A 24,744-nucleotide genomic window follows, 5' to 3' on the forward strand; every position below is an offset into this window, starting at 1 on the left:
CCAGGCCCCAGCTCGAAGGGAAAGAGAAGGTGGGAGCCCAGGAGTGCGGGGAGGGCAGACAGACTTGAGCTGACCCGCAGCCAGAGGGCTCTTCCCACGTGAACCTGAGCGAAACCTGAGGTCGAACTCCCAGTGGGATTGGGAGGTAGCAGGGCCTCACCTCTGCAGCGGTCGTTCAGGTATGGGTCCTCCTGCTCCTCCTCGATCTCTGAAATCTTGGCTGAGGGGAAAGAGAGGCAAAAAGGACATGTATACAAATGCAGCATCCCATCGTGTCTCAGCAGAAACCCTGAATACTTTTTCTCCTTTTTTAAAAAATATTCTTTTTTTTTTTTCAAGATTTTATTTGTTTATTTGACAGACAGAGAGAGAGAGAGAGCACTAGCAGGGGGAGCGTCAGGCAGAGGCAGAGGGAGAGGGAGAAGCAGGCTTCCCGCTGAGCAGGGAGCCCGATGCGGGGCTTGATCCCAGGACTCCAGGATCAGGACCTGAGCCGAAGGCAGACGTTTAACAGACTGAGGCACCCGGGCACCCCACTTCATCTCCTTATAAATACCAGGCAATTATGCCCATTTGGGGAGCTCAGGGATTGCCAAGGGACGTTAGGCACTCCACATTACTTGCCTATTTCAGCAAATGTAGTCACAGTCCTGCTCTAAACCGGGCCATGGCCCCCAAACCTTAAACAATGCACCCGGTAAAAACTTGTTGTTGGTTGAACGGTGTCACCCCCCTCAGAAGATGTTGGAGCCCTAACCCCTAGAACTGGCAAATGTAACCTTCCTTTGGAGAAGAGTCTTTGCAGATGATCGAGTTAAGGCGAGTGAAGGCATGCCCCCAGACAGTATGTCTGCGTCGTTATAGAAAGAGGAAAGAGGACACAGAGGCAATTGATGTGAAGACACAGGGAGGGGACAGCCATCCATGTACCCAAGGCCACCAGAAGCCAGGAGAGCGGCCTGGAGCCAATTCTGCCCCACAGCCTCAGAGGGACTCAGACAGACAGCCAATACCTTGATCAGGGGCGTCTGGCCTCCAGACTGGGAGACAGAACATTCCTGTTGTTTAAGCTCCCCCCCAACTCCAGTCCGTGGTGCTTTGTTAGGGCAGCCCCAGGAAATAAATAACTATATACAGTCTGCCTGCAAAACTCAATTTAGTGCGGGTCATCAATAGTCACTCACTGGGTTCGTTCAGACGAGGTGTCTGAGCATCTGCTCTGTGGGCCGAGCACTCGGCAGAGACAAGGCCCCTACTCTCAACAGAGACTTCAACAGGGCAAAGGGGACCAGTGGGGTCCCCTAATTTAACCTAATAGGGTGGTTTTCCACTGGTAGTTCTGGGTGAAGAAAAGAAATGGATTCGTCCCTCCAGGTTGCATAAGACAGCCAAGGGAGGGAAGGATCCCTAAAAATATCCGGAAACCACGCTCTGGGAAGTCGAGGCCCCTTCCACAAGAGAGGATAGCAGCGATCACAATTCAGGCATGAGTCGCAGCCTGGCATGACTGCGATGGGCGGGAAATAAATCCAAGCGCATCCACTGCACACTCGCGCCCGTGTGCGAGAAGCCAAAAGAGACGGAGAGAAAACAAGGAAAGGAAATGTGACCTAATGGAAACAATATTTCTCTGTGTCAATTTCCTCTTCCCTCTGCTTTCTGTATCTTCTAAAACGCCCACAGTGAGTGTGTAACAATACACCAGAAAAATAAGCATCATCAAGAAGAAACATATTAATAATGACTCTAAAAATTCAATACAACATAACTCATATACACTAGGCACAAGGCAGTCTCTTTTCGGGGCTGTTAAAATATGGTCAGGGTCCCTAAGTAAACCTTTCACTTGGCCAGAAACTAAGCAAAAAGATCTTTAGGGTGTGAATCATCTCTTCTAGTTTAGGGGGCTGGGAGCGCCTTTGCCACGGTCATTCAACCTGGGGACTCTTGGCTCACTTGGGGCATTCAGTCGAGGCAGGGCACAGGCCGGGGTGTCAGCCAGGAGAACCCGTGAGGGGCTACCTCTTGCCCGGGTAAGGAGGCCATCGAGGTTTGCGGGAGCCAGCGAGCCTGGCACAGAGATACCACCATTTCTGCCAGAAAGCGAATCCCAAACCTAGGCTTCTCCAGCCTCTACCTCCCAATCTGTAGAATGGGGATAGCCAATATATGGCCCAGCACAGTTCCTCCCAAACTCTCTGCGGTAAAGGGACAGGGCTCTTTCCCCCATTGTAGGCCAATACCTTGATAACATGTAATATAAAGTAATTACCAGAAAAATTAAGTTATGAGAACAAATAGGCCCCCATTTAGATGAAACAGACATAAGTCATGCTATCAAAGGCTTATAAAAGTTTCTAAAAGCTTCCTCTCAGTTCATGTACTTAGTTTGTTAGAGGCCAGCAGTGGTCTGTGGACCCTCTGTGTGGCCCCATGGCAGCACACAGTAGGCCTGTGACAAACACCCTTGGAAGAAGGAAGGCACGCCTGTATCTGCGAGGAGGAAGGGCAGGGGGTCCTCACATAGACTCTGGGGGAAAAGTCAGGGGCAAGAACTGAAGCAGATAAAAGACAGAAGAGAAATAAGACATCTGGAGTGGCAGCAAAGCTCAGAGATTGTTATGGAAACAAGACATAAATCAACAAAAACCTCCCCAGAGACACAGGAGAAATTCTCCACCAGGACGAATAGTTTGGGTTTGTTGAAAGTGAAAATGTTATCTCTGGGGTTTCAAAAGTCAAGGAGGGAGCCAGAATGTGGTTCCAGACCTTCTTTAGGACTGAGATATCTGAAATCAGCCCCACGGCATCCATGAGAAATTAAAAACAGAGAGACTGGTCTGTTTGACCCAGGACCACAAAGCCACTGGGGTCATGAAGCCAGGATGATGGGCAGCCTGACTTAAGGAGCACGGGTCTGTGAGCTCCTCCTTCCTAAGGCCTTCCTGCCCTTAACCCTCCCAAGCTCCCTGGAAGCTATCCTTGGGGTCACTCACCCCCCCCCTTTTTTTTTGCCGGGGACCAGGATGCATTTTATTGACCTGATAGAGCGGAGATACTCCCCCGACCCTGCCATAGAATAAAGATCTATTAGTTAAAAGAGCACAGCCAGCTAGGAATGAGTGGTAACCCTGCCCGCCTCTTGTCGACATGTCATTGGCACCAGATGGAGAGAGAAAGGGCACTGGCCAAGGGGCGGAAGGCCAGCATGCTCCCTCCCCTGTGTGTTGGTCATCTGACCTTGAGCATCAGGCCCTCCATCCGTGAAATGAGAGCAGGGTCGGCCACCATGCTGACCAGCCCAGGGCTGTTGGAGGGACAGGGAAGAGTCTTGATGACAAACATTTATGGAGTCACCCCAAACACTCTGTACTCATTCTCCCAAATAATCTTCCCAGAAACTTTATGAAGCAGGATTATAATTATCCCCATTTCACAGATGAGGGGACTGAGGTCTGGATACATCAGTTTACTTAAAATACATGTTAGGACAGAAACATGAACCCAGATTTGTCAGATCCGGGATCCCAAGTCTTTGGTCCCACTCTAGGGCAGTGGCTCTCTCAGATGAGGTAATGAACACGAAACTGCTCTGACACCTAGAATCAGTCTGTGCTGAGTTAAAACAACAGCAAACAGGTGTGCCCCCCCCCCCCCCCCCCCCCCTCAATTTTACGTGTTAACTTGCTTGGGTCACAGTACCCAGAGATACGGCCAAACACCAGTCTGTATTTGCTGTGACTGCATTTTATTATTTTTTTTTTAAGATTTTATTTATTTGTTTGAGAGAGAGAGAATGAGAGAGAGAGAGAGCATGAGAGCGGTGAGGGGCAGAGGGAGAAGCAGACCCCATGCTGAGCAGGGGTCCTGATGCGGGACTTGATCCTGGGACTTCAGGATCATGACATGAGCTAAAGGCAGGCGCCCCACCAACCAAGCCACCCAGGCGCCCATGACTTTATTTTAGATGAGATTAACATTTAAATCAACAGACTTTGAGTAAAGCCGATTGCCCTCCATAATGTGGGTGGGCCTCGTCTAATCAGGCGAAGGCCTCCAGAGAAACATCGACCTCCTCCAAGCAAGAAGGAACTCTGCTAGTAGATGGCCTTTGGACTTGAGCTGCAACATCGGCTCTCTCTTGGGCCTCTGGCCTGCTGGCCAAACCTGCAGACTTCAGACTTGCCAGCCCCCACAATTGAGTGAGTCAATTCCTTAAAATAAATCTCTTTCTCATATACACACACATCCATTGGGGGTTTGTTTCTTCGGATAACACTGACTAATGCACTGGCCAAAAGGGAAAAAAGGGGGGGGATTACCTGCTTCTTGGATGTCCCCAATGTCCCCGGGGGCGAAGTCGGCCGTCTCCTGGCCCCTGATGCAGCAGGCCCGGAACACCAAGCCACACTGGTAGCCGACCATGAGGGTGTACTCGCAGCTCTGGCCCTGGGCCTGGGCCGCCCTCCCCAGCAGGCAGCAGTGGCAGCACCTCTGCAAACAAGGTGGACCCTCGGGATGGAGAAGCCGCCCAGCACGGCAGAGCCCCCGTGCCGCCCTGGGCCCCGTACCCACTCAGCCTGCACAGCACTGGCACTGTGGGACTTAGCTCTCTCTCCTGAACCCTGGCAGTAAGCAGCTCAGCAAGCCAAGCCTGAGGCGTTCCGCCCCCCAAATCTCCCAGGTTCCTCCGGGTTTTGAAAGGAACCTCAAAGGGGCTTGCACCCAACACGTACCCCACCACACCTGACGGTCCCCCCCAACATCCCCGCGCCGCCCCACTCACATACCTCCAGGAGGAATTGGCTATAACAGGGACCCTCTGAGGGTCACACAAGCGCTCCCCGAGGGTCCCCTCCTGGTGTGTGGTCTAAGATTTCTCTACCATGCCCGGAAAAATGAATACGCACTTGTCTCTTCCCTCCCGAATGCAGGTGATTTGGGCAGCAGGAAGCGCATCGTGCATTTGAAAAGCACGAGAACCTCCAGACAAGTCATCAAGCGAGGGACAGAATCACTGCCTGTCACCTGGACCCCGGCGTTCCTGAAAGTGACACCTGAATCCCGGGGACGGCATTCAGCCTGATATACGAAGAGCCCCATTTCAGTCCTTACTATCCTAAGAGAGGCACAGAACTTTCCAAAAGGCCCCCAGCAGGAGCCAGGAGGTGTGGCTTTGCTTGAGTTTCTGTGGGGGCTGATGGGTCTTCCATCCCGCTGGTTCTACAACCTCCGCGCCAGAAAGAGCAGGGCACCAGTTACCGCCTCCACCTTCCAGGGCATGAGTAAGCCTTCCCGGAAACACAAATCACCCATCTGCCAAAGTGGCCTGTTCCTACGCCCGTTAGAATGTTCCATGCCTTTTCCACACCTCCCTTTCTCTCTAGTCTGGGGACAAGGGCAGAGCTGTCTGCTGGGCAGACGGCGTCTGCAGGGCCCCAGCCCTGCCTGGGGAGACGGTCGCTGAACGCCCAGGCTCCTGGCTCTGGGGGCCCCCTTGACCAGACCTCCCTACTCTGGCCCCACCCAGCTCCCTCATGCCAGAAGCCTCCTCCCAATGTAGGCCCACAAAGGCTGAGGGTGGGTGGAGGACCTCCCTCCCAGAATTCAGACTCCATTCCAATTCATGCTCCTTGAGATCGCTTCCTGGCCCTCCTAACGGGGAATGGGAAATCTTTCTTCCTGGAAATGCAGCTCCAATGGGAACCCAGCTGCCCAGGTTAACTGTCCAGAGCTCCTTCTGGTCGGGCTTGTTTTTTTCTCGCAGTGGGTGGTGAGGGAGGGACAACCTAGTTAATTTGCAATTTTCAGGCCCAGAAAGTGGTCAGGAACTCCTCCACCCCCACGGGAAAATGCAAACCTTCCACAGGGACAGAGGCCCCGGAGGGACCCGGCGCAGACCCACGACGGATGATGTCACTCGCTCAGCGCTCACCTCCCCCCAGGCCCGATGGACCTAGGGCTGCCTCTCCAGACCCCTCCCCTGCTGGTCCTGAAAGTGCCCCTGGCCAGGCCACTTTGGAGTGGGGGCCTCTCTGAACCTCCCTCTTCTCTTCTAGGGCAGTTTGGGAGGTCGTGTGTTCTCAGAGGCCCCGGTGGGGGCCCCTTCTGAGGTCCAGGCTCCACCTCGCCCTGGTGGGCAGGAAAGCTTCAGGGCCGCCTGCTCCTGGCAGACGCGGGTGGGAGGGTCTGCCTTGAACCGTGAAGAGGGTTCTGATGGCCCCGGAGCTCAGGTAGCCTCTGCTCTGATCTCTGCATTCCGCTGGAAGCCCTGGGACTGGACATCCGCAGGGCCAGCCTGGGTCCCTTCGTCCCTGTCTCCTCCGGGTCGTCCAGGGTTTACTGACTAAACTGCAGGGGGTGGGGGACCCGAGGTCCCCCCCCGCTGCTCAGAAGGACAGGCCTGGGCAGGTGCTGCAGGCAGGAGAGCACCCAGGCCTCCCGTGGGGGGCAGGGCGGCTGCGGGTGGAGGACAGGTCCTCACCTTCACGAACGTAGCCTCGAGGCTGGTGTTGTCACCGTGTGGCGTGGCACAGCTGTCCTGCTCGTTGGCCAGGTTGATGCCCGTGGTACAGTGGAGTTCCTCCAGCTGGCTGTGGCAACACTGCTCCCGGACCATCCTGTGGGCGCAGGGGCCGTGGGGCTGAGGGCAGGGCCCTGGGAGGGCGGGGGTCCCGGCTGGGGGCCCAGGGGGCCTGGGAGCGGTAGCCCCTCGGGGAGGGGGGCTCTGTCCTCGTTGGGCGCCTCCCCTTCTCAACCCACTCCCACTCTCACTCACACACACGCTCACACACTCACACGTGCGCACACTCACGCGCGCATTCGCTTGCACACACTCCACCCACTCGCACACACGTACACACGCCAGCTCACACTCACGCACACACGCGCACGTACCCCACCCACACTCGCACGCACACGCGTGCACACGCCAACTCACGCACACACGCGCGCACTCACACGTGCGCACACTCACACACGCACTCGCTTGCACAGTTACCCACACATGCTCACTCGCATGCACACACTCCACCCACTCGCTTGCACACACGTGCACACGCCAACTCACACTCGCGCACTCACATGCCCACGGACCCCACCCACACTCGCTTGCACACACTCATCTGCACACGCTCATTCGCATGCACACTCACCCCACCCGCACAGCCGCACGCACACTCGCACGCACACAATAGCTGGCAGAAGGAAGGGGCTCCAGAACTGGAGAGCCTGAAAGCAGAGCAGCGTCTGGGGCTGGGGTCAGGAGACCCCGTTGTGCCGCCCGAGCCCGATTCAGCTCTCTGAGCTCTGAGCGTCATCCTACAGAATGTTCCTGCCGAGTTGAAAAACCAGGCCGGCTGACTGCTGACTCTGGACCAGGCACCCTCATCCTTCACCGCTCAGCTCTCTCTTCCAGACTCAGGAAATCACTCCAGAGAGGTGGAGGAGCTTGCCCACGGCCACAGGGCGTGGGACGGTGGCAATGGTGACGCCGGGCTGGGGCGTCCCATCTCCTGGCCCTGCTGGGGGCTCCGGGAAGAAGGTCCTCGGAAACCAGAGGACACCCGTGCGTAAAGGCCTGTGTCGGCAGAAGGGCCAGCGGCAGCCGGAAGCGGTGCCTCAGCTCAGAGCAGGGAGGGCTGGCCTGAGGCGGTGAGCGAGCAGGGGCTGTGCGTGAGTCACAGGTGTGGCTTCCCCCAAAATAACTTCCCCCGTGGCTTCAGCCAACCCCAGCAAGGGCCGGAGGAGCCGCCCGACCTGCGCCGGTCCGGAGAGAATGGGGCCTGCCGGGCCTCCTCTGCCTGCGGAGCAGCACCCCCCAGCCCGTCCTTCCCCCCACCTCCACCCCGCGGGGCTGGAGCTCTCCGCACCTGGCTCCCCATGTGCTTCCTGAACCATCTGGAAGGATTTATCTATGCTTGTGATACTACACGTTTCACTCACACTTTCGGTGAATTTACAAATAATAGGGATTCCACTAGATTGTCAAGAACAGCAGCCAGATAGGCATCCATCTGTCCATGCATTCGAGGATGTTGGCTGCACGGAAGACAGTGTTGGTGAGGAGGTCGATGGGAAGGTTTAGGCACTGCTGGTGGACTCGCAAATGCTGCAGCAGCCGTAGGTTAGCTCCTCGAAAATTAAATGTGCAACTACCGTATGATCCAGTGATCCCACTCGTGGGTATACACCCAAGAGAACTGAAGGCAGGGACTCAAGAAGATAATTGCACACACACGTTCACGGCAGCATCATTCACAGCGGCCAAAGACGGAAGCAACCCCGTGTCCACTGAGGAACGGCTGAGCAGAATGCGGTCCATCCGTACTGTGGCACGTGATTCAGCCTCAACAAGGAAGGAAGGAGATCCCGCACCCGCTATGGGCACGGATGGACCTTTCCTTTCCCATGACACAGAGCACCTTCTCACAAACCATATAGTTACCTTATTGTTTGATCATCTGTATCCTTTACAGAAGATATTTTGCCTGTTCTGTTCACTGATTTATCCCCGTCTCATCGAGAACGGTGCCTGGCACCTCGCAGGCCCTCGGGGATGTTTGTGAGATTAGGAGATGAAGGTGTCTGGGTGTGACAGGTGTGATGAAAAACGTCAGTCTTAGGTCTGGGTCCAGTGCGTATTCAAACTCCTCTGAGCGGTCCATGGGCTTGATTCAGTCCAAGGTTTTAGTAAATTTAGATAATAAGGAACGTTGGTCCTTGGTTCGGGCTGGGGTGTGAGGTGATATGCGCCTGGGGGAAGCATCAGAGCTGCCATCCCCTGACTGCCCCCAAATGTGTCTCGTTTAGAGGCTCTGGCGGAAGCTGAATGCACTTGGCTGCCCATGTGTGCAGAGAGGGCTCAGCTCCTCCCACGGTCCTCTGGGGTCGCCCCCTCCCCGCCCAGGGGAGCTGACCGCACCCAAGTCTGCCCAGGAGGCTCACCTGCTGTGTTATTCCATCCCACCTTGAGTGACACCTCTCTTTGAGCCAACAGTCCAGGCTCGGCCTCTGATCTCTGCAGACTAGGTGGGGTTCAAACCCCAATGTTAACTGAGCAAAGGGGAAAATATGCAGGGGAGGTCTGGAGGGGGTGGCAGACCGTGACACAGTTAAAGCCAGTGAGCTCGATGGCTGGCTATTCACCAAGAGGCCCCGGACACACACGCAGCCCGGCCCGTGAGTTCCCCAGGACGAGCCAACTAGCCTCCTGGGGTCTCCGTGAAACAGAAGTCTGGTCACTGCCAATCCGTGGCCCGTAGGTGGTGTCCCGGGAGTTCAATGACATGTTTTGAGGACACCGTAATGTGGAAATGCGCACCCCCCAACCAGAATTTCCGCAGGTCCCTGCGATGAAGTGAGCTCCACCAGCAATACGTGGGGGGGGTCAGGGGGAGCCCGGACTCCTGGCTCCCACATTTCCCACGGAGAGAAGAAATTCCCGCTCAGGCGTTCAGATGATATTCCTGACGTTTCAGGATATCTCTTGAGGTCTGTTCGAGACTTACCCTTGAGCAAAATGCAGGTCATAAACAAAAGCCTCTTGCATAGCTAAGAAGGTATATTTTCTACGTAATCTGGGGCCCAACTGGGGATTACAGATAACTCCAGAACTTATTAGAGACTTTGGTGGGTAGAAGTCACTAACAAATTTAGTAATGACTGAAATCCAAATTCACAAGTAGGGCCCAGCGACCTCTAGGTCTCTCTGACCCGAGTCCCTCCATCTGCACGTTGAGAGGTTTGGCTGGCTGATGCCTCACTTTGAAAGTCTTTGATTTCAGCGGCTCCCTGTTATGGGTTGAACTGTGTCTCCCCCGCCCCAAAATTCTATGTTGACATCCTCAGCCCTTGTACCTCAAATGTGACTATATTTGGAGAGAGGGTCTTTAAAGGGGTAACTAAAGTTAAATGGTCATTGGGGTGGGCGCTAATCCATTACAACTGGGGTCTTTATAAGAAGAGGAGGTCAGGATAAGACGCACAGAGGGACAACCACGTGAGGACACGGGTTGAGGACAGCCGTCTGCACGCCCAGGACAGAGGCCTCGGGAGGAGCCAGCCCAGCCCACACCGTGATGCTGGACTTCTGGCCTCTGGAGCCGGGAGACCATAAACCTCTGTTCTTCAAGCCCCGGACTGTGGTGTTTGTGATGGCAGCCCGGGCAGACTCTGACATTCACACTGTCTGGCTTCGTGGTGCTGGTTTTTTCCCTCCCCTCTGTCATTTTCCCAACCCTGAAGGGATGTCATCATAATCCTCCTTTTCCACTTGGGGAAACTGAGGCTCTGAGCTGGCTCAGGTCACACAGCCAGAAATCCAGCCCCGGTCCATCCAGCTTCCCCCGGCCAGGCTACTTGTCGTGGACACAGTCTGCAAACAGAACGTTCGGTGCTGACCACCCAGCTTGGCTCCGGCCCCTCTGACGTTTCTAGCCCTGAGCCACACTCGGGAGCCAAACTCTCGGCTCTCACTCCTCAGATGCCCCGCAAATCCTGACTGCGGGGCCTCCCAGTCAATTCCAACAGCCAAGCATCCTGTTTTCTCTTCCTTTGTTTGGTCTATAATGCTCTTGACTTTTCAAGAATTTCCTAAATCGAGATTTACATCGCCCGGCCGCGTTGGCAGACTGCACGCGATGCTTGCTGCCAACATAAATGCAAAAGTCCAGAACGAGGCGAGCGAGCCTTCCCTGCACATTCTTTCCGCGGCCGCTCTCCGCCCAGCTGCCCACAGCCCGAGTGTGGCTCAGCTCAGACCCAGACGGGAGGCAGAGCAGACTAAGGGAGGGAAAGTCGCCTCGGCGACATTTGCTCTCTTAGGCAAGCAGATCTGGGTTCACATCCGAACGCCGTCCCCTACCAGCTGTGTGTACGGGGGAAAGCTCAGGTTCCTCATCTGTGAACCGGGATTAGTAACAGTTAAATGGGGTCACGTGCTACAATGCAAAGGCACAGAGGACGTGCTTCCCACAGACTTGCTACTATTTTTACTATTACTTTTACGGTGACGATCAACATTACAGATCTTTGTCATTTTCTCTAAGCGTGTATCCTCCCAGAAGTTGGAAGGACCTGGGGTTGGTTTAAGGGAAGAAGAACAGCGGATCCAGGTGTCGGCTACCGCATAAGGGGGAACAGCCATCTGGGGGAGCTCTGCTCCGGACTGGCCCGTCTGCATTCTCGGGGTCTGAAGGCAGCCCACACGGCGCCTCGCCGGTCACGTGACCACATCCGACCCCACAACAGACCCCTTTTTGTTAGGAGGAGCCTGACGTGGCCACAGTGCCCAGCGGCGGCAGAGAGAGCAGCAAACCCGTGTCTCCCTGCTCTGCAGCCCGGGGAAGGGGAGAGATGCCCCGGGCATCCCAGGGCGGCCCAGGAATGGTGAGCTCAGTCCCGTACGGGGACGTGGGAGCGCAAAGGAAGGAGGCCGGGGTGAGCCACCACACCTCCCGCAGCCTGCGTAGACGTGGGCCTGTGCGCCAGGCTCTGCCAGGGGTCCTGGCTCATGCTGTTCCTTCCTCCCCGGCGTTCTGCTAAAGGAACACCATTCTGGGAGAGCGGTGGCCATTGGCACACATACCTGCATTCCTTGGATTCCGAGGCATAAGGCAGCGAGCAGTCCTTGTGTTGTGTGGCCATGCTGTGTCCGTCCGCACAGCAAGCCTCCATGAGGGTGTCCGCGGCCACTGTGCAGGGAGAGAGCAGGGTGCCTGGTCAGGGAGTGACTCCCCGCTAGCCCATGGGAGCTGCCCTCTGACATGCAGCCCCCCTCCCAGTTCCTCGGGCCCCCACTACAAGTCAGGCCGGTCTGAACGGGCATGCACACATCCGTGAGACACTCCACAAACGTGAACGGAAAACCCGCCGGGTCCTGGGCTGCAACGCACACCCACGCCTTTCTAGAAAGGCCTGATGTCTGAACTATCACCTTCCCAATCCAGTTCTTATGGGGCTGCAGCTCAGCCCCCGGGATCCATGCTCACGCAGGCTGATTCCCTGCTCCAGCCACGCGCCAGAAACTCAGACGGGGACCCTGCCCAGACAGGTTGGGAGGGCAGCTACAGCAGGAACGGGGCACGAGCCAGCTGCCGTCCAGCCCAACGGCGAGGGGGTTCAGGCACTGCCAACCTGACTCTCAGAGGGTCAGAAATGGGGGCGGTCCGGAGGTTCCCAGCAGGGCTGACACCAGACGCTGGGACAATCCGGGAAGGCTCCCCACCAAGGAGAGATCCCCCTGGCCAGCAGGGAGCATGCACCAAGGGGGAGGTGCAGCAGAAGCAAGACTCGGGGGACAGAATGGAAATGGAGTCCGCATCGCCACAAGCCCCCTCGGTGACAAGAGCCCACGTTTCTAGACCAACTTCTGGGAGCTACAGCTATGTTCTCTGCTGTAATTTCTCTAAGCTCCTTGTTAGCGAGGCGTCAGTCCTCATCATACAGTGGCCAACAGTTCCTGCTCTCGATCTGCACAAGACCGCGTCCTCGCCCACAAGGAGGACAGCAGAAGGGCTCATGTGGGTCAAGCAGCCGGCCGCGCACGCCCTCACAGCTGGACAATGGCCCTCCAGTCCCCAGCCTGGCTCTCTCAGCCTCACCCCAAACTGCTGCCCGGATGAGCCCCACACCTGGCGGGAAGGAGAGGGCCCCAGTGTGCCCAAGGGAGGAGCAGCTGGGTACGGAGGTGCCCCCAGCACAAGGGGACTTGAGTGGCCAGAGCATTAGCCCTGACGGCCTCCGCAGTCTGGGTGGAAGGCCACACTGTGGCAGGATGTGGCAAGATTGGGTTTTAAGAAACACCACGTTTTCTTACTGATGGCTTTCCAGCACCCAATGGGGTAAATCCTGCTGGGCTCGGCAGAATTTCTTGGCACCATCGGCCATGGGTGTTTGGTCTGGGCTCATTATTCTTCCAAGGCTGGGCCCTCGAGGTGGCCCCAGAAGGGAGGCTCACTCTCGGGCTTAGCACGAGGCCACGACTTCCTAAAACGCCAGCCCTGACAACCTGCAGTCAACCGTCACAAGCATCTCTGCAGTCCGACCGGGTGTGGGACACGCAGCCCTTGAACACCCAGTGGGCAGAAGCTACCACTGCCCACCAAGAGTAATTGCTTCCAGAAGGATGCTGGGACAGTTCGTGCTTGGCCGGCCTTTCCACATGGCCAGGAGGAAGAGGGGTGTCACCTGGAGCCAAGTGAGCCCCACCCATTCCCCGGGGCTCCCGGGGATCTCTGAGCCACTCTCCCCAGTGAGAGATGTGCCCTGGCCTGTTCTCACCCTCACAGGGCGAAGAGTGACAGACACCCAGTCTGCTCCCACCTAGCCACTCGGCCCCTCCCCAGCTCAGCTGTCGCCCCTCCTCATTCCCCGACAATGCCATCTGGTGAACATGGGAGATTCACCGTGGGGCCAGGGCTCGGATAAAACTGCCTGGCGTCACAGGCCTCCCAGCACCAAAACAGGACCACTTCCCGAGGGGAAGCCATAGAGTTACGGGGACAACGTCGAACGTTCCCATTCACACAGCCCCTCGCTCATTCCTTCATTCTTATTCTTACCCTGAATTTAGGAAAAGCATTCGCGAAACAGAGGACCTTATCTGTTGGAGATAAAATATGGCCTGCGGTTCATCCCGGGATGAGCGTGACCCAGCCAGGAGGCTGATCTCCCCCACGCCGCCAAGCCCAACTCCCCATCCGCCCCAGCTCCAGCTGCGCCCACCCAGCCCTCCTGCCCACAGTCTCACCCCTCGGGCTTCTCACAGCCTCTCAGGTCTCCAGTGGCGGCCTGCCCCCCACCCAACAGGGCCCCCCACTCCTGCAGCCTGCCTGGCCTGGGGGCCCCTCTGCTCGCACACCACAGCCTGCACGTGGAGCGCAGCTCCCTGCTTCCTAATATTCTGACGGCCTCACCCTCCCACCCACAGTTATCTCGTGAGCTGGCCTATCTCTTGTCCTTACGCTCCTCCGCACAAGGCAGCTACAGAGCTGATCAGAGCCTGAGCTCTGGGCTCACAGCTCCAGTCCCGGCTCCAGCTCTTTCTTGCTCTGTGACCCTGGGCAGGCTGCTTCACCTCTCTGAGCCACAGCTTCCTCGACAGTAAAATGGGGCTCGAAGTACCTTCGCAGAGTTGCTGAGCAGATGGATATAGTTTCTAAAGTTCTGAGCAACACAAGGGAGCTCTCAGTGAACAGCGCTTGATTATGTGTTAAAGGAACAAAGGAGATTGCTTGCTGCACGTGGCCCATGAGAAATGGGGAACCATGGCCCCGGGTTGGTGTGCGGAAGCCCCCCAGGGATGAGCAGCAGCCCCAAAGCCTCCCTTCACCCCTGAGAAAGGCAAGCACGAGGGAAACTCGGACTCCCACGACCAGCTCAGTGGGGTGAGCACTTTGTGCCCTGAGCCGTGGAAACATTTGGAAATGATTCTCTCTGGGGAACCTGAGCACTTTGAACCTTGCTCTCAGCAGGACAATAACACGTTAAGTTCTTTCCTCAATCCAGAAATTCTGGAATGTCCCTGGAATGCTCCAAGCAGCCACAGAGCTGGAACTCACACAAAACAGAGCCATCTGAGGGCCAGGGCTGGGTGGGATCAGCATGCAGCCCCCTGGGAGCCACAGGGACGTTCCCACATAGCCCCATCAGATGGGCGATGGAGAGCCCCCCAGGGACCATGGCCGGGCCGGACGGTGACAAGGCCGAGGTGTGGGGAACAGACCCGGGCATTACTGTCCTCATTGTAACAAGCATCCTTGACACATGATGAGCTTCTTTCATTCACCATCTTTTTTTTTTTTTTAAAGATTTTATTTATTTATTTGAGAGAGAGAATGAGATAGAGCATGAGAGTGGGGAGGGTCAGAGGGAGAGGCAGACTCCCTGCTGAGCAGGGAGCCCGATGCGGGACTCGATCCCGGGACTCCAGGATCATGACCTGAGCCGAAGGCAGTCGCTTAACCAACTGAGCCACCCAGGCGCCCCTCATTCACCATCTTTTGCCCCCTCAACCCCATACCTTCCTGGTTATGCCCAGGGTGCATGGCGTCACACTGTCGAGTAGAAGAGGCATTTTTTCCAACCATTCCCCCTCTCTTGGCCCCTCGGTCACTTCCTATATTTTATTCTCAAGGGATGAACAGCTCTGGATTGAACATCTCTATTCATACACCGTCATTCCGAAAGTCCTAAGCATTTGCTTGGGCAGCCGAAGGAGAGGAGCTGGATCAAAGGGAAGACATTCTCGAGACTCTCCAAACGAACAGCGGACTGCTATCCCGAGAGGTGTCCCTGCTCACACAGCCCTGCCAACCCTGCAGCTGGGGCAAGGTGACCAGGGACGTGTGTCGAGCCAGCACCTGTGGCCGACGGGCCGCTGGAGGTGGGCTGACTGGCCGCAGCTCATGGGCTTCTGGTCAAGGCGGAGGCATGGACCTGGGGATGAGCTGAGAGCCCCAGCTGCAAGTCAGAGGGACCTGAGGAAGAACGCCAGCCCCTGTGTTTATCACGCTTCTCCGGAGAGCAGCAGGGCAGAGGGGAGGATGGGGTCAGCTTCGGGCAGACCTGGGTTTGAGCCCCTGGCCCATGCTCTGCGGCTCACCATCCCGGGGCAAATTCCTGAAGCTGTCTGCACCTCGGATCCGTGTCCCAATCTGTGAAATGGGGCTTGGCCCACCGAATCACAGGATTCCTGCGGGCGCCCGGCACACGGAAGGCAGCCAGGGATCTTCCTACTCCCGTTCCTACTCCATCCCCATTCGCCACTCTCTTTAAACCATATGCCATAAGTAACAGGCAACCAAATTGTCACAATTAGTGGCTGTAGGTCTGGAACCTGGACTTCAAACGTAATTACAAACGGAAGAAGCCAAATGGAGTTAAGTCCCCAAATAGTGATGTGAACATAAACGCTAAGGTGTCCTCGTCCCCACCGGGACCATGCCTTGCCCTCCCGAAACCCCTGGCTGGCCAGCTCTGCACAGGTATCACTCAAAATCCCTGATGCTTTCCTGCCAACCTCTCATCCCACTGCTCCTTGGCCTGGGCTCTGGCCCCTCCAGGCTCTGGTCCTTCTTGGCCAGCACTGTCACCTGCTCACCTCCGGTCACTACCCAGTTCCGTCGAGATACTCCTTAGCACCAGCCTCCCGAGCATCACTGCCATGGCTCAGTGAATGCTCCTCACTGAGTGCTCCTCACTGAGAGCTCCTCACTGAGTGCTCACCACGTGCCAGGCACTGCACCAGCACTTACTTGGTTCTCACAAGAACCCAGAGAGGCCAGTTCATGATGCTCCCCATTTTGCACATAAGAAAATTCCAGCTCCGAGAGGTTAAGGGACTAGCTCAAGGTCACACAGCCTGAGAGGTCGGCCAGTGAGCGGCAGAGCCAGGCGTCGGGCTTGGTTCTGACAGCCTCCAAAGCTGGTCTAGTCTGCCTCCTGGTGAATTAGAAACTCCTTTGGGGCAGGGATGGTATCTTTCTCCTCTCAGTGACTCTGAAGCACCTGCCCATGCCCAGCACAAACAGTGAGGCTCAGTGTTAGTTCAACAGGACAGACTGGCGACAGGCATCTTAACCAGGGGCCTGAACTGCAAGGCTGTCCTTGGAGTGTAGGGTTTGCTGCAAACACGCCTCATCACGGGGAGGGAATGACCCCCAAGGAACAATATGTGATTGGAGCCGACTACCCCGAAGAGCAGGGCTGCTTAGAATTTCCGCAAGAGCCCGGACCATGCTGGGGCACGGGTCTGAGACTCCAGAAACTGCCACTTGCTTGGCCTTAGAGACAGTTGCCCCCAACCCATCAGAGCTGTGGAGAAAGGAGGAGTCTCATGGAGAGAGGGGAACGCCCTGCAGAATTCTCTGGAGTCCTGGTGCAAGATGTTAACAGAGATAACCGTCGGCAGTAGGTCGGTCTTTAACAGACTCGTGCATCCCGTCCGAGAAAAGGTCTGTTATTAACTTATGTTCTGAAACAACCACAGCAAAAAAAAAGCTGCCCAGCCCTTCCCAAGCGTTTCCTTTCCACGGGGCGGGACCAGGCTTTCAATGCTACTCCCACCCCTGGACACACCTCTTCCAAGACACATGCCAACTCGATAGGGGCACAGAGCTGTCTTTGCTGTTTTCATACTTGTCCCCTTTGGAGTGAGCAAGCTTTACTCTGGTGATGAAAATCACATTAGGCCAGAAAGGAGGTACAGTGACCCAGGGAAAGAGTGCAACATAGGGAGCCTGGGCTGGCGTCCCCACCTTGTCTCCCTGGTGTTTACCAAGGGAGGTGCGGTCACTATCAATGTTTGCTGTAACCTGGACAGAGAGTATGAAAACCACTACCTACCGTGTTCAGAGGCTAGAGACCCCAACCTGCTGTTCTACTAAAACCATTACTCGCGCTCTCCCGTTCCTATAGAATAATGGCTATGCATGCATCCCTTGGGTTAAAATTAACTTAAACTTCCCCACAGTTGTTTAAAAGCTGAGCACCTAATACTGAACTAAATGTTTTGTTTAAAATTTTGTTGTTGGGGGCGCCTGGGTGGCTCAGTTGGTTAAGCGACTGCCTTCGGCTCAGGTCATGATCCTGGAGTCCCGGGATCGAGTCCCGCATCGGGCTCCCTGCTCAGCAGGGAGACTGCTTCTCCCTCTGACCCTCCTCCCTCTCATGCTCTCTGTCTCTCATTCTCTCTCTCGCAAACAAATAAAATCTTTAAAAAAAAAATTTTTTTTTAATTTTGTTGTTGGGATGCCTGGGTGGCTCAGTAGGTTAAGTGTCTGCCTTGGGCTCAGGTCATGATCCTGGAGTCCTGAGATCCAGCTGCACGTCAGGCTCCCTGCTCAGCGGGGAGTCTGCTTCTCCCTCTGCCCCTCTACCCCCACTCATGCTCTCTTTCTCTCTCCAATAAATAAATAAAATCTTAAAAAAAAATAAAATAAAATTTTGTCGTTGAAGACATCATGCTCAGTGAAATAAGCCAGTCACAAAAGGATCAACCCTGTGTGATTCCAGGTCCCTAGAGAAGCCACAGCCAGAGATGGAAAGTAGATGGTGGGCGCCAGGAGCTGCGGGAGGGGGAGATGGGGAGCTGTTCCCTGGACACAGAGCTTCAGTTTCGGGAGATGAAAACATTCTGGAGACGGACAGGAGTGGTGGTTGTACAACCACAGGAATGTACGAAATGCCACTGAATGGTGCACTTAAAAATGGTTAAAATGGCTAATTTTATGTTATGCATATTTCACCATGATTTAAAAAATACATTTTAAAAAACTAAGTGTTTGCATGCCATTTTGTACTGCTCTTCGCTCAGAAAAGGCCTAGATGTTCTGCTGATGATCTCACCTGCTGTTCTCAATCGATGTTTTAATGCACGATCACGCATACCGTAGAGAGGATTAATTTGGTAAACTATTTCAGAGCGTCCCCCCCATAGCAGTTTGGTTGTGACTGCAGTGTTTTACATAAGCAAGCTAGGTGACCTCCAAGGCGACAGGTAAAATGTTATGGAACGAAGTAAAGCAGAGGGCAGCACTCACTCCCAAGCCCAAGGAGGAGCCTAGGGCAGGCTCTCAGGAGGTGACAAGGAGGCCAGGCTTCTGGAATCGCTTCCCCAACCACACACAGTAAGAATTCAGTGTTGTCAGTGGAAGGGAAAGAGAGAGGGGACTCCCAGGCAGTGGCTTCACTCCGACACAGGACACACAGCTGGGCTGCGGGGCTGGGAGGGGCGCGGGGGGGAGGGAGCAAGAAAACAAGTGACACCTCCCACTGGACACCACATCTCACTGGTTCCACCAAGGATTTCACTGCAGTCGACAGTGTCGGATCAACCGGGCCAACCGGCAGCCACACTGGCTGGAAGCCCTTCCAGAAGGACATCAGTTCACAGAAATCCCATGCAGAGACCCCAGCACATCTGAACAGCCCTCGGCAACATGGAGCAAATGAGGCCACTACTGTTTCTTCTACCCCTCACTCCTGGGAGCCATGCCAATATCGATGACGTTACTTCAGGTGACCCCACGCTGGACGCCCACCCATGCCCGTTTGCAGGGCTGTAGGTGCTCTTAAGAGAGAAGTGGTCTGCAGTCTCTCAGATCACTTCCCTCGCTTCTGAGCAGAAGCTTCGATCGAACACAGTTTTCATCTCTGGTTCCTGTAATCGGACTGTAAATTGGATCCGCAAAGCATTGCACTAAATATAAACGAAGAATAAACTCTCTTGCAAGATCTTGTTAGCCTTGGACGTGGACCTTCCAAGGGAAGGCGACGGACATGTGAGTTAAAACCGCCCAGGCCCCGGACCTGCCTCCACCTCACTGAGCCTCCCTTTCTCCATCTGTCAAATGGGGTGGTAACTGGGTAGGGCGGGGAAGATCGATGTGATCATCCAGGCAAAATGCTTAAATTGGCGGCCAGCCACGGAAAGAATCTTCAAAATGGAATCGTCACAGAAGTTACCGCACTGCTATGGGGAGGGCATTCCTCTTGAAGGGAATCACACGCTCCCCAAGACTCACACATCGCCACGTGGCCAACACCCCCCCACCTCCCTCTGGGAAAGAGGCACACCTTCCAGACGTAACTGGCGAGCATGTGGACAGAGAAGGCCTGGTTCACGGGCATCGGATACCATTTGTCACCTGAGACAGTGGCTAAAACGAAATTTCTTCCAGGTGAGTTATGCGGTCATAAAGACTACAGCACAGATCGAGAGTCGTGGTGGTTTTGATGGACAAAGGCACGCCACGTGTTGGGAGCCACGCCGAGGCTCACGGTCTAAAGCTGCACACATTCTCGTCGAGGGGTAAACATACAGACACATGTTCTTTCTAACACCACAGACGCTGGCAGTTGGAGGGGCTCTACTGCTCTTTGGGTAGAAGCTTCCAGAATGTCAGCCCGCCACCCGTCATCATCACAGGGGCTCTGGGCAATGTCTGACTGGCCTGTGAGCAGGTTAGCAGCAAGCCAAGTTGCTTGGTGCGCCACATTGTGGTGGGACAGGCCCAGGGCTGGAGCTCCAGAGGCCCAGGGTCTGCTTACGGCTCCGCCATCGAGGGTCCTTCCACCTGGAGCAAGGCCAGGCCTCAGTCTCCTCATCTGTAAACTGGGTGGAGAAGTTGGCCTGGAGTCAAGCGAAGGCTTGCCAAGCCCCACCGTGTGTATGGACACTGGTCTGACAAAATTCCCATTGGATTGCAACAAAATGAACGAGAAAGGAAATGGCCAAGGGAGGTTTCCCACAAGTCAGCCTGATCCTGCTTAAAAGGCTTTCTCTTACTCTGAGACCCTGCCCGTCCAAATACCCTGCGTGTACAGGAAATGGTGAGAGAGGAGGTGGTGAGCGGTTGGATCTCTGCTTTATATTTTAATATTCTCATTTGGCAAAATAAAAAATTGACAAGCTCTGTGCATAAATGAGAAGGGGGGGAAGGTGTGTCACCAGAAGCTAGCTAGCAAGTCAATTTTCTTGGTTTCCTCGTACAAGCTCAAAGCCGCAGGGGGCCTCGGGTGTTTCAGAATGGGAATGGGATCCTGGTGTGTCCTGTGGGTCCCCTGAACTTGCCACCCCGCAAAGCTCATGCTTCATCTGCTCCCCAGCAACTGGCTAAAGCTCTAGCCAAAGTTGGAGGGGGCCCCCGTGGTGTCCAGGACCCACATCACCAGGAAGCCTGAAATGCAATGAGACACCAACGGGAAATTGTGACCAAACAGAACCCTGCAAGACTCAGCCCACCCCTGCCAGGGCCCCTCGCCTCCTGAAGCTGGGGAGCCAGCAGGAGTCCAGCCCAGGCCCCAACCCTTGGCCACGGCTCTCATGCTGTCCTAAGTCCGTCCTCTGTGCATCCAAAAAGCCCCTCTGTGGCTGGCTCGGTGCGTAGAGCACGCGATTCTTGATCTCGGGGTTGTGACTTCAAGCCGCTCGTTGGGTGGAGAAATTACTCAAAAATAAAATCGTAAAAAAAAAAAAAAAAAATCCCTCTTACAACACTTCCATGTACAGTCTTTGGCTTGGGGCAAGGGATCCAGAGGTGAAACAGTAGGACCTGGTCCTCAAGGGGATAGCCCAGGGAGACACCAGGCAATTGTCACTGGGGTCTGGTGCGCCGGACCTCTGCACCCCTTGCGGGTCGTAAGGATAAGGGCAGCTGACCTCCCCAGGAGGAAGTGGGGTTTGCCGGAGTTTGCTCTCAGGGCTCACACAAGAGCCGCAGGTGACTCAAACTGCCACACCAGCACCTGCCACGAGAGACAGGGGTCTGGGGCAGAGAACCACCTGGCCGGAGGCAACAAGACACAAGGACCAGAAGGCACATCTCTGGGAAGGAGAGGAGAAGCGTCTCCCAGGAGACTCCCCAGCAATCTGCAGTCTCCTCCCTACAGCATCCCACCCTGCGGGACCCATCTCCCCCCGTTTCCCTCTGAACTCTCTGACCACCTGTCATGTGTCCTCTGCACCTGGCCTTTAGAAGCTGGAGCTGGGTGGTCCTGGGTCCACTCCCTTCCTAGGACTGGCTCATTCACACCCACATCAGTTCAAAGGTCCTTTCCTCCAGAAGTCTTCCCTTACCCCCTCAACACACACACACATACACACACACACACACTCCATGGTCTCTGCACCCTGAACTTCCCGGCACCGAGCACAAATAATTAACTGCGTGTGTACTTAGCACCCGAGGGACTGGGACAAGCTCTGCACCCTGCCCCAGGCCGGCCTCAGAGCAGGCACTCAATAAATTCCTGGGAAAGAACCAATGGACAAATGATCTCATGGGATCCTAGCAACTCTAGGAAACAGGGGCTCAGGGAGAGATTAAGCAAGCTGCCCCAGGCCACAGAGCAAACACAGAGGTGGCCTTGGAGTCTGGCTCGGACTTGAAAGCTCACCACCCGCCCTGTCACATGCCGAAGGAAACTGGCTTCCTCCTGAAGCCGGACTTAACAAAATCAAGACTTTTCAGTCAGAAAGATAAATGAGGCAGGGCAGTGTCCTGCTTAAGAATATAATCTGAGGGGCGCCTGGGTGGCTCCGTCGGCTGGGTCCTGGGATTGAGCCCCACGTCGGGCTCCTGGCTCAGCAGGGGGGCCTGCTTCTCCCTCTCCCTCTGCTTCTGCCCCTGCTCGTGCTCTCTCTCTCTCACACACATAAATAAATAAAATCCTAAAAAAATAATAAAATAAAATAAAATACAGTTTGAGAGCCATGCTTCCAGGTTTCAGTCCGGGTGGACCCACTTAGCAGCTGTGTGCCCTCAGTCACACTACTTGGCCTCTCTGAGCCTTGGTGTCTTCACACCCTCCTTCATGGATAATGGGGGATAATAACGGGAGTGAGGTTGCAGAGAGAAGCCTTATGTCAAAATCAGAAGCATATGTAGGCAGCAAAACTTATAGTACATTTTACTCCAGCAGGTGACATGATCCAAAAGGAAAAACAGGCTCAAGAAAAATACCCCATTAGAAAAAAAACACACAGGTCCCTCCCATCTCAAAACCAGTCCTGGCAATGTCCAGGCTACCACCCAGAGTTCTGGGAAGTCCCCAAGCGGGCCCGATACCTTGGAGCTTCTCCCTCCCCAAAGTGCCTGGGAGGGCTCAGTCTGGTGGCCCCTCGTCCCCCCGCCTCGCCATCTCCCCAGCCCATCTCCTGCAGCCTCATCCTATGGGCTGAGACTCCCGTATTTCTGCCTGCGGCCTGGTCTTGCCTCCAACCCCAGGCTCCACCAGATGCCCAGCAGGAAGCTTACGGGGTCCACTAGGAACCTGGACTCTTCTACTGCCCCTCGGCCCCACTCCATCCAGCCTTCTCCAGCTCAGTCATTAGCAATCACCATCCATCCAGCTGCTTGCACCACAATAACGGGGTCAGCCTGAATTATTCCTTCTCCCTCACCTTCTCTCTCCCATCCCAGGGCAAGTCCTGGCCACTCGAGCTCCCAGACACCCTAGATCTATCCACCTCCCAGTGGCCCCCTGATTACCACTCTGCCCAGGGCACCTTGAGCCCTGGACCCTGCAGAAACCTCCACGCTGGCTTATTCTGCCTCCTCTCGTCTGCCCACAGTCCATTCACCATGCAGCAGTCCAGAGTGGCTTCTAGAAACCTGAGTCAAATAAAGTCACTCCTCTGCTTAAAATCTCCAGCGGCTTCCCAGTGCACTCTGGATAAAACCCACAGTCTGCACCCTAATTTTTAAGGCCCTCCTGGCTCAGCCACCCTCTGCAGTACCCTGTGTCTCCCCTCTACTCTTCCCCAGAGGTACACACTTCCCTCCGGTCCCTCCAATACACCCGGTCCCCCCTGGGGCCTGGAGCCAGCTGCTTCATTTGTCCAAAAGCTCTTCTCACGTCACAGATGGCTCCTCGCCATTCACACCTCAGCTAGGTGTCACCCCCCCACACACCCACTTGAGAGGCACCCTTGTCTGCTGTCCCCGTCATGGCACGTCATGGTCATTGTGGCATTGATTCCTACCGATACATCCTTGTGAGGGCATCTACTAATATATGTAGTGGCTTGAACAGTGGCCCCTAAAAAGATACATCCACGTCCTGACCCCGGAATGTGGCCTTATTTGGAATAAGGGTCTTTGCAGGTGTAATTAGGGATCTCAAGATGAGATCCTCCTGGATCATCTGGGTGAGCCCTAAATCCCATGACAAGGGTCCTTAGAAGAGACACAGGGAGGAAGAAAAAGCCACATGAAGACAGAGGCAGCCACGAGCCCAGGAGCTGGGAGAGGTGAGGACGGATCCTCCCCCAGAGCCTTCGCAGGGAGCAAAGCCCTGCAAGACACCGTGCCATCGGACTTGCGGCCTCCAGGATGGTGAGAATAGAGACCTGTTGTATTAAGCTGCTCGGTTTGCAGTAATCTGATTCGGAGCCGCGGGAGACCCACGCAGCACAAGCTCCATGAGGCAGGGGCCTCGTCTGTCCCGTGTCCCGGGGGCCCTGCACTTGCCGAGTACAGGGATGACACGCTGACAAATGTTGGCGGCGTGACGATTAGCTCCTCTGAGGCCAGGCCAGGCTCACAGGGGAGGCTCGGGAAACGTTTGCTAACTGGAACTGAGAAACAGCCGATAAATGACACTGCGGATCACTACTTCCTCCTTCTGGGCCTCAGTTTCCCCACCTATACAAAGACTGGATCAGCTGATCTATGGTTTCCATGTCCCGATAGACAAACTATGTCTTCCCAAATTCACCTCAAGTGCCCATCATAAAACCCATCCGGGGCCCCACCGGCCCCCAAGGCTGGTTCTTTGGTTCTTATATCCTTGCTGTGTCTGGGAGATGTAGGGACCCCGGAGGGTCCAGACCCCCCTCTGTGTGGTGTCCCCTCTGAGTGGCCTGAAGCCAGCAGTGCAGGTAACAACACACATCAGAGACCCCCCACATGGAGAAAAGAAGGTTAGGAAGTCAGCAACAGGGTGGGCGGGAACCCAGTGTCCCCAGTCCCGGTGCTGGTCATGTCAGCACAGCTCTCTGGCAGGATCACTTGGCAAGGCCGGGGGCCGATCAGGCAGGAATATGACCTAAACAATTTCCAGGGCTGTCTTTTCCAGATGCTGGGCCCGCCCTGTTGTGTCTGGAACCCAGGACCCAGGCCAAGAACATTTTCCTTTACAAAGGTGCCAGGAAAGGGGCGACTTTCTACCCTGCGGACAGTTCTAGACCTCGCCATTGTCCTATGGCCAGAGGCAGCCGTCCCTGGGTGCACCACCTCG

The 24,744-nt window shown here is 55.4% G+C and overlaps 1 protein-coding gene across 2 annotated transcripts in view; it reads right to left on the reverse strand.

The window, feature by feature from the left end:
* FBLN1 (fibulin 1) overlaps positions 1–24,744 on the reverse strand; it is an 82,839-nt gene that overhangs the window by 53,473 nt on the left and 4,622 nt on the right. For both annotated transcript variants that reach the window (XM_034987311.1, XM_034987312.1), the window contains exons 2-5: positions 11,588–11,693; positions 6,485–6,620; positions 4,323–4,494; positions 161–220 (exon numbers count right to left, since the gene is read on the reverse strand). In XM_034987311.1, the coding sequence (XP_034843202.1) occupies positions 161–220; positions 4,323–4,494; positions 6,485–6,620; positions 11,588–11,693 (474 nt within the window). The remainder of the gene's footprint in view (positions 1–160; positions 221–4,322; positions 4,495–6,484; positions 6,621–11,587; positions 11,694–24,744) is intronic.

The sequence above is a fragment of the Mirounga leonina genome, unplaced genomic scaffold (assembly GCF_011800145.1).
Source record: "Mirounga leonina isolate KUSES-001 unplaced genomic scaffold, KU_Mleo_1.0 Mir_418, whole genome shotgun sequence".
Taxonomy (NCBI): Eukaryota; Metazoa; Chordata; class Mammalia; order Carnivora; family Phocidae; genus Mirounga; species Mirounga leonina.